Raw genomic sequence first — 12,856 nt, forward strand, 5'->3', positions numbered from 1 at the left:
TGTTCACATAAAACTCATTGTTGCCACCAGGAGCAGCACAAAAGTGACCCCCTTAAACAAATTTTTTGTTTTTGTATCCTTATTTTCCCCTTAGCTAACATAAACTAAGTCTATTGACAGCAACCAAGCAACCAACCCGGTGATGTAACATTCCGTACCGAAAATGGGAATAAACATGTTTTTAAAACTTTAACTTTAAGCACTTGTTTCTTAAATCCAGCTTCACAGACAAACTCAAATCTGTGTCTGAGAGCTGATGTAAATTAATGGTGTAAATTAGCCTTTGTATATATAATTTTTATTGTTCACTTTAAAGCTATCAGCATTATTTTGCACACCAATTTTACAACATCTTAGTACTTAAAAGCAACGTTATAAAAAATGTGATCCTTAGAATTCAGATTAACATGATAAGAACTAATAATATTAGGAAAAGCATTTTTGGAAAAAAAACTTACCTGAGGTGAACTTTTTCTTTTAGTCTCACACAAGTCCCATTTGCTACCATGGGGGTGGTTTTATGAACTATACTGCAGTAAGACACCAGGAAACAATAGAAACATTTTGGCTTCACTTTTGGTGAGCTGTCAATGTCATGGTCCTGCGGCCATGACTCAGTGACTTTGTGTTTGTGTTCTTTATTGTTATTACTTTCATGATTATTCGTGGCTGTTTTGGGATGGTTTGTGTTTGGGATTTTAGATACTGGGTTCTGGGTTTGTGCTCCCTCTATTGGTCCCTGGTGTTAGTGTTCCCCTGTCTCGTCAGGTTAATCAGGTCCAGCTGTTTCCCCCACCTGTGTGTGATTCCCAGTGTCTCTCTGTGTACTTATAGTGTGTGTTTTCCTCTGCTCCTGGTCGCGTCGTCTGTGTTCATACCCGGTGAATTCCCCTGCGTGCTCTCCCTGCTGTTCTCCCTTCATGTTCAGGTTTGCCACTCCTTTGTGTAGTTTCTCCCAGTTTAGTTCGTCCTTAGTTCTGTTTGCCATCTCCACTTTATGTTCAGTATTGTCAATAAATCACCTTCACATCTAAGGAAGCGCTGCGTTTGAGTCCTCCTTTCCACTCTTCACACGGCCGCTGCCCCGAGCCGTGACAGTACGACGCGACCACAAGCTGGACCCAGCAGCGCTTAATCCGTCCAGAGAGCTACGGGAGACGCTCATCGATGCCACACAGGAGCTCATCGACCTGTGGCTGGAAAGCCCGGGTGGCACGTCCCAGCGCGCTATAGAGAGGCGGCTACAGCGTCTGGTGACCGGTCTCCCATGGCTTCTGGGCTCGCTTTGTTCGTGGGAGCGGGAGTTTCTCCTTTTAGACCTCGGACTTCACCCCCCGTCTGCTTTTACTTTCGAGCAGCCCGAGGCGGTGAGCGAGCGAGATGCTCTGGCTTCCCCAGATTCCGGGACTCTGTTTTCTGGGGCTGTTCTGAGCGGGATGAGAGACAGTGTGGATAGCTTACCTACCTTCGTGGTAACAGATCCTTCGCAAGTGGGCGTCTACAAACCCTCCGTAAAACCGAGAGACTGTTTCTCTCCCGCCCCTTCTGAGGCAGGACTTTATCACCATTCTCCGGCTCATATATATATAAAAACACACCCAGCACGCCCCTGCGGGCGGTTTATCCTTCAAGCTCGGGTCCTCTACCAGAGGCCTGGGAGCTTGAGGGTCCTGCGCAGTATCTTAGCTGTTCCCAGGACTGCACTCTTCTGGACAGAGATCTCCGATGCTGTTCCCGGGATCTGCTGGAGCCACTCGCCTAGCTTGGGAGTCACCGCACCTAGTGCTCCGATTACCATGGGGACCACCGTTACCTTCACCCTCCACATCCTCTCGAGCTCTTCTCTGAGCCCTTGGTATTTCTCCAGCTTCTCGTGTTCCTTCTTCCTGATATTGCTGTCATTCGGAACCGCTACATCGATCACTACGGCCGTCTTCTTCTGTTTGTCTACCACCACTATGTCCGGTTGGTTAGCCACCACCATTTTGTCCGTCTGTATCTGGAAGTCCCACAGGATCTTAGCTCGGTCATTCTCCACCACCCTTGGGGGCATCTCCCCTTTTGACCGTGGGACTTCCAGGTTATACTCGGCACAGATGTTCCTGTACACTATGCCGGCCACTTGGTTATGGCCATGTATGCCTTGCCTGCTAGCATTTTGCACCCTGCTGTTATGTGCTGGATTGTCTCTGGGGCATCTTTACACAGCCTGCACCTGGGGTCTTGCCTGGTGTGATAGACCCCAGCCTCTATGGATCTTGTGCTCAGAGCTTGTTCTTGTGCTGCCATGATTAGTGCCTCTGTGCTGTCTTTCAGTCCAGCTTTGTCCAGCCACTGGTAGGATTTCTGGATATCAGCCACCTCCTCTATCTGCTGGTCGTACATACCGTGCAGGGGCCTGTCCTTCCATGATGGTTCCTCGTCTCTCTCCTCTTTCTTGGGTTTCTGCTGCCTGAGGTATTCACTGAGCACTCGGTCAGTTGGGGCCATCTTCCCAATGTATTCTTGGATGTTCGTTGTCTCATCCTGGACTGTGGTGCTGACACTCACCAGTCCCCGGCCCCCTTCCTTCCGCTTAGCGTACAGCCTCAGGGTGCTGGACTTGGGGTGAAACCCTCCATGCATGGTAAGGAGCTTTCTTGTCTTTATGTCAGTGGCTTCTATCTCCTCCTTTGGCCAGCCTATTACCCCAGCAGGGTACCTGATCACGGGCAGGGCGTACGTGTTGATGGCCCGGATCTTGTTCTTACCATTCAGCTGACTCCTCAGGACTTGCCTGACCCTCTGCAGGTACTTGGTGGTTGCAGCTTTTCTAGCGGCCTCTTCATGGTTCCCATTCGCCTGCGGGATCCCCAGGTACTTGTAACTGTCCTCTATGTCTGCAATGTTGCCTTCTGGTAGTTCAATCCCCTCAGTTCTGACTACCTTCCCTCTCTTTGTTACCATCCGACTACACTTCTCCAGTCCGAACGACATTCCAATGTCATTGCTGTATAGCCTGGTAGTGTACTGTAAACCCGAATGTTCAAAGTAATTAAATAGATTAAGTAGTGTATACTCAAAGTCTTTAAAAAGTTCTGTTAATTTAAATATGTCAAGTTCGTGTAACATGTTCTTCTTTTTGAGTAAATGAAACTAATAATATTTGATTGAATTGAACTATTTCTATATTAAGTAAGCATCACTTAAAATCATAACTTAAGCACAACGTAACACAGTTAAGTTAGGACATATAAGAATGGTAAAGTCCTGTTATTTTTGTTGTTTCAAGTATAGGATTTAATAATAAACTTAATTTATGTAGCACATGCTAAAATACAATAAAATCTCAAAGTGTTTCACCAAATAAGTGAAATCAAATTGTCTTAAATGCATTAGTGGAAGACAAAATGTATTTATTTTAATATTCATTGTTTTATCAATGTATCCTACATATATATTTTTAATATTTTCCGCAAGTGTTGAGCAGCTGCAGGAATCAATTTTTATTCCGAGTTAATCTCTGATTCACCCTCCGAAGCGGAAGGCGGCGCTATTGAGCATTAATACGAAACACAGAAGAAGTAAAGGTACAGTGGGGCAAAAAAGTATTTAGTCAGCCACCGATTGTGCAAGTTCCCCCACTTAAAATGATGACAGAGGTCAGTAATTTGCACCAGAGGTACACTTCAACTGTGAGAGACAGAATGTGAAAAAAAAATCCATGAATCCACATGGTAGGATTTGTAAAGAATTTATTCGTAAATCAGGGTGGAAAATAAGTATTTGGTCACCTCAAACAAGGAAAATCTCTGGCTCTCACAGACCTGTAACGTCTTCTGTAAGAAGCTTTTCTGTCCCCCACTCGTTACCTGTATGAATGGCACCTGTTTGAACTCATCATCTGTATAAAAGACACCTGTCCACAGCCTCAAACAGTCAGACTCCAAACTCCGCCATGGCCAAGACCAAAGAGCTTTCGAAGGACACCAGGAAAAGTATTGTAGACCTGCACCAGACTGGGAAGAGTGAATCTACAATAGGCAAGCAGCTTGGTGTGAAAAAATCAACTGTGGGAGCAATCATCAGAAAATGGAAGACATACAAGACCACTGATAATCTCCCTCGATCTGGGGCTCCACGCAAGATCTCATCCCGTGGGGTCAAAATGATCATGAGAACGGTGAGCAAAGATCCCAGAACCACACGGGGGGACCTGGTGAATGACCTGCAGAGAGCTGGGACCAAAGTAACAAAGGTCACCATCAGTAACACACTACAACGGCAGGGAATCAAATCCCGCAGTGCCAGACGTGTTCTGCTGCTGAAGCCAGTGCATGTCCAGGCCCGTCTGAAGTTTGCCAGAGAGCACATGGATGATACAGCAGAGGATTGGGAGAATGTCATGTGGTCAGATGAAACCAAAGTACAACTTTTTGGTATAAACTCAACTCGTTGTGTTTTGGAGGAAGAAGAATACTGAGTTGCCATACCTACTGTGAAGCATGGGGGTGGAAACATGCTATGGGGCTGTTTTTCTGCCAAGGGGACAGGACGACTGATCCGTGTTAAGGACAGAATGAATGGGGCCATGTATCGTGAGATTTTGAGCCAAAACCTCCTTCCATCAGTGAGAACTTTGAAGATGAAACGAGGCTGGGTCTTCCAACATGACAATGATCCAAAACACACCGCCCGGGCAACAAAGGAGTGGCTCCGTAAGAAGCATTTGAAAGTCCTGGAGTGGCCTAGCCAGTCTCCAGACCTCAACCCCATAGAAAATCTGTGGCGGGAGTTGAAAGTCCGTGTTGCTCGGCGACAGCCCCAAAACATCACTGCTCTCGAGAAGATCTGCATGGAGGAATGGGCCAAAATACCAGCTACTGTGTGTGCAAACCTGGTAAAGACCTATAGTAAACGTTTGACCTCTGTTATTACCAACAAAGGTTATGTTACAAAGTATTGAGTTGTATTTTTGTTATTGACCAAATACCCTGATTTACGAATAAATTCTTTACAAATCCTACCATGTGGATTCATGGATTTTTTTTTCACATTCTGTCTCTCACAGTTGAAGTGTACCTCTGGTGCAAATTACTGACCTCTGTCATCATTTTAGGCGGGGGAACTTGCACAATCGGTGGCTGACTAAATACTTTTTTGCCCCACTGTATATGGGCGGGAACAGCACCAAAGAGGCAACACGGACGACTGGAGAAAGTTGGACCTAACCGCAGCAACTAGCATCACTGGACTTACAGTAAGTTTTCAATGTTGATATTAGTTTATTGTTAAAATACGAATATTTAGTTGTATTTTGGGTGCGTGTCGAAAAGAATAGCAGAAATGTCGGGTCCGTGTTTTTTATGTGCTTTGCTGCTCTCCCCGAAGGAAACTTTGCGCTTGCAGAGCTAGCATTAAGTTGTTGTAATGAGGGTCGCAGGCTGTTTAAAAAGTTAGATACTACTTGTTCTAGAGGTGGCGCCCGGTCGCCTAGTATGAAACAAAGTGTTTTAATCTCTTTAAATTTTTAAACCCCCTCTCATGACTCAGAATAGTTGGGTCCAAACAAGCCCGTTGTCCCTGCAGTTACACAACGGAGATGCCTGTCTGCAGTGAGAGTGCTTTCAAGCTGTTTTCTTGTTAGAAACGCTATATTTTAAACTATATGTGCAGGGTTAGGGTTGTGAAGGAGTGAAGGAGCTCTTGGACCTCTGGCCTGCTCTAAAAATGGAGTCTGAGGTAATATGGATCAGCTCTCTTTAAAATGAAAATTGTAATTCTTACTCATGTGGCAGCTTTTTGCTGCTTTATAAAGATGTGCGAGATTCTTCAAATTGAACTGTATTGTCCTTCTGCTGTAGTTGTATGCAGAGTTTCAGCGGATTACAAATCAGAACCTGCCCAATACATTCTACGCTGAACTTGACCGCCATCTTCCTCGACTGATGACCTTATTCAGACAGAAGGCATCAAAAACTGGGAAGACAGCTGATGCCCTGGCTGAAATTCTAAGAATTCACAATGAACAGGTAATAATAGATTGTTACACATTTCATAGGTTGAACCAGTGGAACATTGGACAGGTTCAATGATTTAAATGAGCTTTTTGAATTTTGCTATTACTCCACTTTGTGTTTGCTATTTGTCTGACTGTATTAAAGATGTGAACAGGTTATTTGTGGACATATGTTCTGATTTGACTGTTGTTGTTGTTGTTGTTCAGTAAACTCACCAGTATATACAATTCTGTTTTTATCTGGAAATAGGAAATCCATGATATCCACACCAAGCGCACTACCGTTCTCCACGCCCTTCCTGTCTATCTGCGTGAGGATGTCTCTGGATTTTTCAGAACCTGCACTGTGAGTGTCCTTAAGTATCTAACAGATACTACTGTGTATATAAACAGTGCATCAAAGTACAAACATGTATTTTGATGCACTGTTTGGACTTACCTTTGTTTAGTCTACCCATACAGTTTCCATGTATGGTCTTTTCTGTCTCCTCACTACGAATGAACTGAATTGGTGTTTTGTTGAAAGTGATAAGATGTTTAGTAAAACATTTTCCTGTGTATTTCCTTTAGCTTAGTTTCAGTCTATCTCACACCACTTGATTCTCTGGTGAATTAGCTGATTTATGTGTGCAGAACATGGATCTTCTGTTTTTCACCTCTTACAGTGAGACTCAGGTCTCCCTTGTAAAAGAGGTATTGGATCTCAATTGGAGTTGGTAAAATGAGAAATTATATGTCGTCTGTTGTATTTCTTGGGTTAGATTGTGATTAGTATCTCTTTTTCATTAATTCAGGACGAATCTGATGAGTTGGAGCTTGATGGTGTTGAAGTGGCCCTCTTCACTGTCATTAGTGACCATGACACGACAAGTCCAGTTCACTACCAACCTGTGAAAATCTCTGTCGTCATTGAAAGTGATGCCGTGTTCAGTCTCCCCAGATTTGGTGAAGCCTTCCTGGTAATGTTTGGACTGATCTATGCACCTCAGCTACCCCAAAGCCCTGACCAACACTTTAGAATTTACTCAAAAGATTTTACTTGGTCTAGAAAGTGGTAAACTGTCACCCAGGTTACAGACCCTCAAGAATGACTTGGTTATGTAGGAACTCATCTGAAAGAAGGATGCAGGGTGAAGCATTATAAAAGGCTAGTTCAAAGTTCTCTCCTTTTATCTAAATAATGCCTCAAAACGTTATTGCATTCAGCCAATAGGTCCAAACTATACAACGTGCCTTTGTTCTCATTAACATAATGCAAAGCAACACTAATGTTTTGTGTGTTTTAATGTTTTTCGTAATACTATTTCCAAAACATTGTGGGCTGCGCAAGATGACCTAAATTTCACTGTTTGATACTGGTTAATGTAAAACAAATAGCATTGTAATTCACTCAAATTGCTGCCCTGTTGCCTTATTCAGATATTCAGATATTATTCAGATATTAGCCAGAGAGCCAAAAGCCAGAGAGCCAGAGAGCCAAAAGCACATTTTGATATTATTTATTATTATTTGGCATTATTTTTCATTACTCTGACAGTTTTCCTGACTAAACAATTTTTGGTCTACTTATTTTAATTTATAAATGTTTTTGTTAATTATTTTTAATTTATTTATTTATTTATTTTTTAAAAAATGTATTTAATTTCAACATAGTGCTAAAAGGGAGCAGGCAAGATACTGTTCAATGGCAGATGTTTATGACTTTTGCATATTAAGTTACCGATACTCAGTGTAATTGAGGCAATCAATTGCCTCAAAAATTTTAAGTTTTGGGTCACATGTTTTTAAGTATCAAGTAGTCAACATATTTGACTAACGTGTACTTAAAATAATGACAACACAAACTAATAAACATTTGAGTTTTGTTAACATAAAAATGTTGTGGTTGTGTACTTATTTTTTATAAGTTCTGTGAACTTATTTCTTTGAATTTGTAAACTTGAAACTTTAAGTCATATTAACTGCAAATATTTGAGTTGACCGTTCTCAAAAGATACAAGTACCATGTAATCCAAACTTTTATGTTCTGGAAAAATTTGACTTTTGAGTTGATCAACTCAAAAAAATTGAGGCAAATTGCCTCAATTTTTTTGAGTTCTGGTAACTTATTCGGGTTTACGGTGCACTGTAAGACCGAATAGTAATAGTTTGATAAATGAAATGAGTTCCAACTACTTAAAAACCTGTTATAAGTTCATACACCTTTATTTTTTTGAGTAGTTTGAACAATTTTGTTTTTTCAAGTTATCAGTACTTGAATATATTGATTAGTTTCTAGCATTGCGCTCAAATAATTTGAGTTTTAACACTGACGTCACTTACGTGCCTACGTACGTACCTACGTGCGCCACCTGTTTCTTTATGAAGTGCTGGCAACCATCTTGGATTCCTCGCTTCGAGTGCGAATGCCCGCTCATTACCCCGAAAGAAACTTGTGGAACGTTAATATCCGAACAGAAATAAAAACATTTGTCAACGGGTTTTTTGCGGCATTGCCTTTGACGCTGGATAAAGGAGGCCATGCTATGGTATGTTACGGACTTTTGAACTGGAACAGCTAACCCTCTGCACTTGGCTAGCTGCATTTACCGCCTTCGCGGCATCTTCAGGAGCGCTTTGTGGTAAGTTTTATTTTTTCTGAAACTATAGTTCTCCGTTGTAATATGGGTTTTTATCGTCATAAATGTACAACTCTAGCAGGCATTTAAGAATTACATGCATGCGTCGTTTTATCCATGTCGGCTTGGCCCCAAAGTGTTTGCATGAATTATGCTAATACGCTCATATTTAGTATAACACATTATTAGTCCCTGGGACTAATAATGTGTTAATAACTTTTCTAATCTCTTACTATTTTAAAAGAAGTCTTTAGAAGGCATTTCTGGATTTGCAGATTATAAACTGCCTTGTGGTTAAATTGTTGAATCAATATGCACTGCTGCGCTGCTTCACACTTAGCGCATACGTGGATATTGATATTGGCTAGCCCATTTGCTAACTAGTGGAACTTAAAACTTACGTTTAGTTCTCTGGAGTTGTACATATTAAAACTGGGGCAGCAAAATTGTAGGCACAGGACATACTTACAAAAGCAGTGAATAATCATTACATAATTACGCGGTAGAACTTGGTTTACATTGCAAATAGTTATGTATACCAAGTTGAAATGTAGAATCTTCTGAACTGTAAAATTGTTGTGCCTGGTCTATTTTAGGTTAGCTTAAGGGTGAATCCATCAATAATATATTTACCAAACAGTTATTTTTTCGTTTTATTTTATTCTGATGCCCAGTGTTCATTAGTGAAAGACTTAGTTTTTTTTATCTGTCAGGGGCTGGGTCTGTGAACCAGCATTTTGAGTTTATTTTGTAGTTTTGCTTTCTTATGTTATATTGAAATGAGGTGAAGTTCTTGTATTGTTGTTATTATTAGTTAAGGTTTAGTTGAGTTCTGGGCTGGTTATGTTTCATCTGTGTCTCCTTGGTTGTGTGTCTTTTCTGTTCTCTGTGTAGTCTGTCTTGTCTTCTGTGTTTTACTGTTATGTCCATGCCAGGGCAGAAGTAAATTTTCAGGGGTGAAGATGCTGTTTACCTTGACCAGCTAAGACTACAGATTGTAGATGAAGTCGAGAAAAGTGAAAAGAATCCTGATTACAAAGCTGATGCTCACAACTTTGGCCTTGCAATGCAAAGAGATCATCAATGATGACCTACCAGTAGGTCAGATCCTGGATTGCTGGCCTACTCTGAAATCCCAGTCCCAGGTAAGAATGTATATAGATGTATCTAACAAGATGTATTTTATATCAACCCCTGTTATCTGGCCTGTCTGAACAAATTATGCCTTTGGAGTGTAAGGATTTTGATGTATTTTGCAAAGATTTATAGACTAATTGAAACTTGTAAACACAAATGTATCCTGTGTGTTCAGATCTGTGCAGAATTCCACAGGATTACAAACCTCCACCTGAAGAACCACTTTTATGCTGTGCTGGACCAACATGCTCCCCGGCTCCAGAGCTTATTCAGAAAGAAAGCTGTTTGCACAGGGAACGTGTCTGATGTCCTGTCTCAGCTCTTCAGAAGCTATAATCTCCAGGTTAGTGAGTTTTTGTCTTGTTTTTTGAGCTTCATTTGATTTGATCAATTTTTCAATTTTAATTACCATTCTTGACTAGGTTAGCCAATAATTTAAAATAAAAATTTTCTTGTGATGTAGGAACAAGCTGATATCCATGCCCAAAGTGCTGGTGTGCTTCATGCCCTCTCTGCCTATTTGTACGAAGACACCTCTACCTTCATCAAAACATGGGATGTAAGTTTTGGACAAAGTTGTGAACAATATCTTAGTAGCATCCTTGTTTAGATTTCTCAAAACATTATGACACTTTGAGAGTTTGAGAAGCATCTCCATGCTTGGATCTGTCTACAACAGTGTCCATGTCACATAATGGAAACACTACATGTTTTTAATGTGCGTAGACCTTCTATAATGTTCCTAGCCCAACCATACATCACTGTACAAATGAAAAAAATATATAACTCCTATTGACTTTCTGTTGTTATTGCTACGAAGAGGTATGACTTTGCTTTACTAAAAGTACTATTTTTGTCAGTTTGTTTTCTCAAATCTTGGTGTGTTGTGGCTTTTTTGTTGTTCAAACAATTGATTTCTGAGCTAGTAATAATCCAGAAATGTGACTTGTATAGATGAAACTAAGAGAAATAGGAATGCACTAACATGTAGTAATTTTGTTTTCTGTAGATGATGCATTCTGATAGACCAGATATTAGTGAAGTGCCACTTGGACTCCTCCTGATCAGAGCCAATTCCAGCGATGCAACATTCTTCTGCCCTGAGAAGACTGCAGTTTTGGTCGAGGGTAACATGATCATTGTTTTCACCACCCTGGCTGATGCATTTCTAGTAATATTTGGACTGACTGACGTCCTGCACCTAAGCTACCCAAAATGTTTGGCCAACATTTTTGACTTTATTCAGAAAGTTTTGATGGGTCTGAAGGGTGGGAAGTTGAAGCCCAAAGTGCTGAGTCTTAAAAATGATCTTTTGGCAGCAGAATAATGTCCAGGATTCCTACAAGCCCTCAAGTGCCTGTTAAAGCAAGTAATTCAGTTTATCATGTTTCCAAGTCTGGATAAGTTTTTTATAAAAAGAGAGAATAGAATAAAGAAATCTTTGCAGACTCTGTTTCATACTTCATTATCTAAAAGCCACATCCAAAGTAAAAGGGGGGATTTTATTATTTTTATTTATTTTTCCCCCCCCCCCCATCATCACTTGTGTTTTAGTTGATTTTGATTGTGTTTTTAGTCAGATAACTGTAAATCTATAGAGAAAATGAAGGACAATCTCATTTCTGGCTTCTAGGTGGGATCTTGAATGTCACTTAAGGAACGTTCCTCCTGAACTACTCATAACTGACATAAGGCGCTAAGGAGGTTTATAACACTTTATGTCTCTAAAGAAGTATTTTTCTATTTAAAATTTTATTGCTTTGTTGTTGAGACTGTGGTTGCACTCTACAAATGTGCATTTTGCATAACCACAGTACTGGCATATTAAAAAGGTTACCAATTATATTTCAGTGTATTAGCTGCACTATACTATTACTTTCATTCGGTTTTCCCACCTAATAATGCAGGATTTTCTTTTCCTTTTGTTTGTTTTTTTAATAAAAAGGCCATACTCATGTGTTAATCAAATTTGAATACTCTTAAAACATGTTGTGAAATTCTTTATTTCTAATATTGTAACCTTGTGCCAAAATTTCTGACATTATTCCCTATAAAATGTGGTGGATTTATGTCTTTGGGCTTTTTGTGTCAAAGTAACTCAATAAATCTGTAACTTGAATTTATATTTTCTGTCTTATGTTTTTACAAGTGTAATTATCTTGGGCACTTTTTTTTTTTAAATCAAATTCAAAACACAGTAGATTTGGATATTACAAGCATTTGTATTTAAAATTTTTGAGTTGTATTAGCTTAAAATGGTTAACATTTTGAAACTAAAAATTAATTCCTTAAAGTTACTTGAGCTAGATTTGTACTTGAAACTCAAAATATCAAGTAGAGAGTACTAAACCAAAAATGTGGATATAACATAAAAACATTTATCAATGGTACTTAAAAATATTTATCTAAAGCTAATAAATAAAGTGTGTTTATTTAACTTTTATTTTTAAGTTTTAGTTACTTAAAATATTTTATGTAATCAGTTTCACCAAAAGTTTTGAGTAAAATTAACTTATTGGGTTTTACAGCGTTGGTAGATCCCGCACTTGATGGTGACTTGTGCTATGGGCTTGGAGTTGGCCTCTAGTGTTGTACGCCACATCCCCATTGAGTTCCTGATGAAGGCTCTTAGGGTCCCATTGATCTTGTACAATTCTAGGCATTCCAGTATCCAGCTGTGGGGCATTGAGTCATAGGCCTTCTTGTAATTAATCCAGGCAGTGCACAGGTTGGTCAGTCTGGTCTTGCAGTCTTGGCTGATTGTTCTGTCTACCAGTAGCTGGTGTTTTGCACCTCTGGTATTCTTGCCAATTCCTTTCTGTGTCCCGCTCATGTATTGATCCATGTGCCTGTTCATCTTAGCCGATATGATGCCTGACAGGAGCTTCCATGTAGTACTGAGGCAGGTTATTGGTCGGTAGTTGGAGGGGACCGGTCCCTTCTTGGGGTCCTTGGGGATCAGGACCGTCCGGCCTTCAGTTAGCCATTCCAGGTGTCTCTTGTTAACTAGCAGCTGGTTCATTTGTGCTGCCAGACGCTCGTGGAGTGCAGTCAGCTTCTTCATCCAGTAGGCGTGAACCATGTCGGGCCCTGGTGCTGTCCA

At 40.5% G+C, this 12,856-nt stretch overlaps 1 protein-coding gene and 1 long non-coding RNA gene across 2 annotated transcripts; both read left to right on the plus strand.

Moving 5' to 3' along the window:
• Positions 1-5,137: 5,137 nt before the first annotated feature.
• LOC145420696 (uncharacterized) lies at positions 5,138-7,875 on the plus strand. The gene is made up of 5 exons (XR_013902014.1): positions 5,138-5,239; positions 5,656-5,721; positions 5,844-6,011; positions 6,249-6,344; positions 6,793-7,875. It is a non-coding gene; the product is annotated as an uncharacterized LOC145420696 (long non-coding RNA).
• Positions 7,876-8,125: 250 nt separating this feature from the next.
• Positions 8,126-12,655, plus strand: LOC113010016 (uncharacterized). The gene is made up of 5 exons (XM_080290160.1): positions 8,126-8,619; positions 9,511-9,761; positions 9,929-10,096; positions 10,217-10,312; positions 10,763-12,655. Exons 2-5 carry the CDS (start codon positions 9,618-9,620, stop codon positions 11,078-11,080), a joined length of 726 nt encoding a protein of 241 aa, XP_080146286.1. The 5' UTR covers positions 8,126-8,619; positions 9,511-9,617; the 3' UTR covers positions 11,081-12,655.
• Positions 12,656-12,856: the final 201 nt, after the last annotated feature.

The sequence above is a fragment of the Astatotilapia calliptera genome, chromosome 15 (genome assembly GCF_964374335.1).
Source record: "Astatotilapia calliptera chromosome 15, fAstCal68.1, whole genome shotgun sequence".
NCBI lineage: Eukaryota > Metazoa > Chordata > Actinopteri > Cichliformes > Cichlidae > Astatotilapia > Astatotilapia calliptera.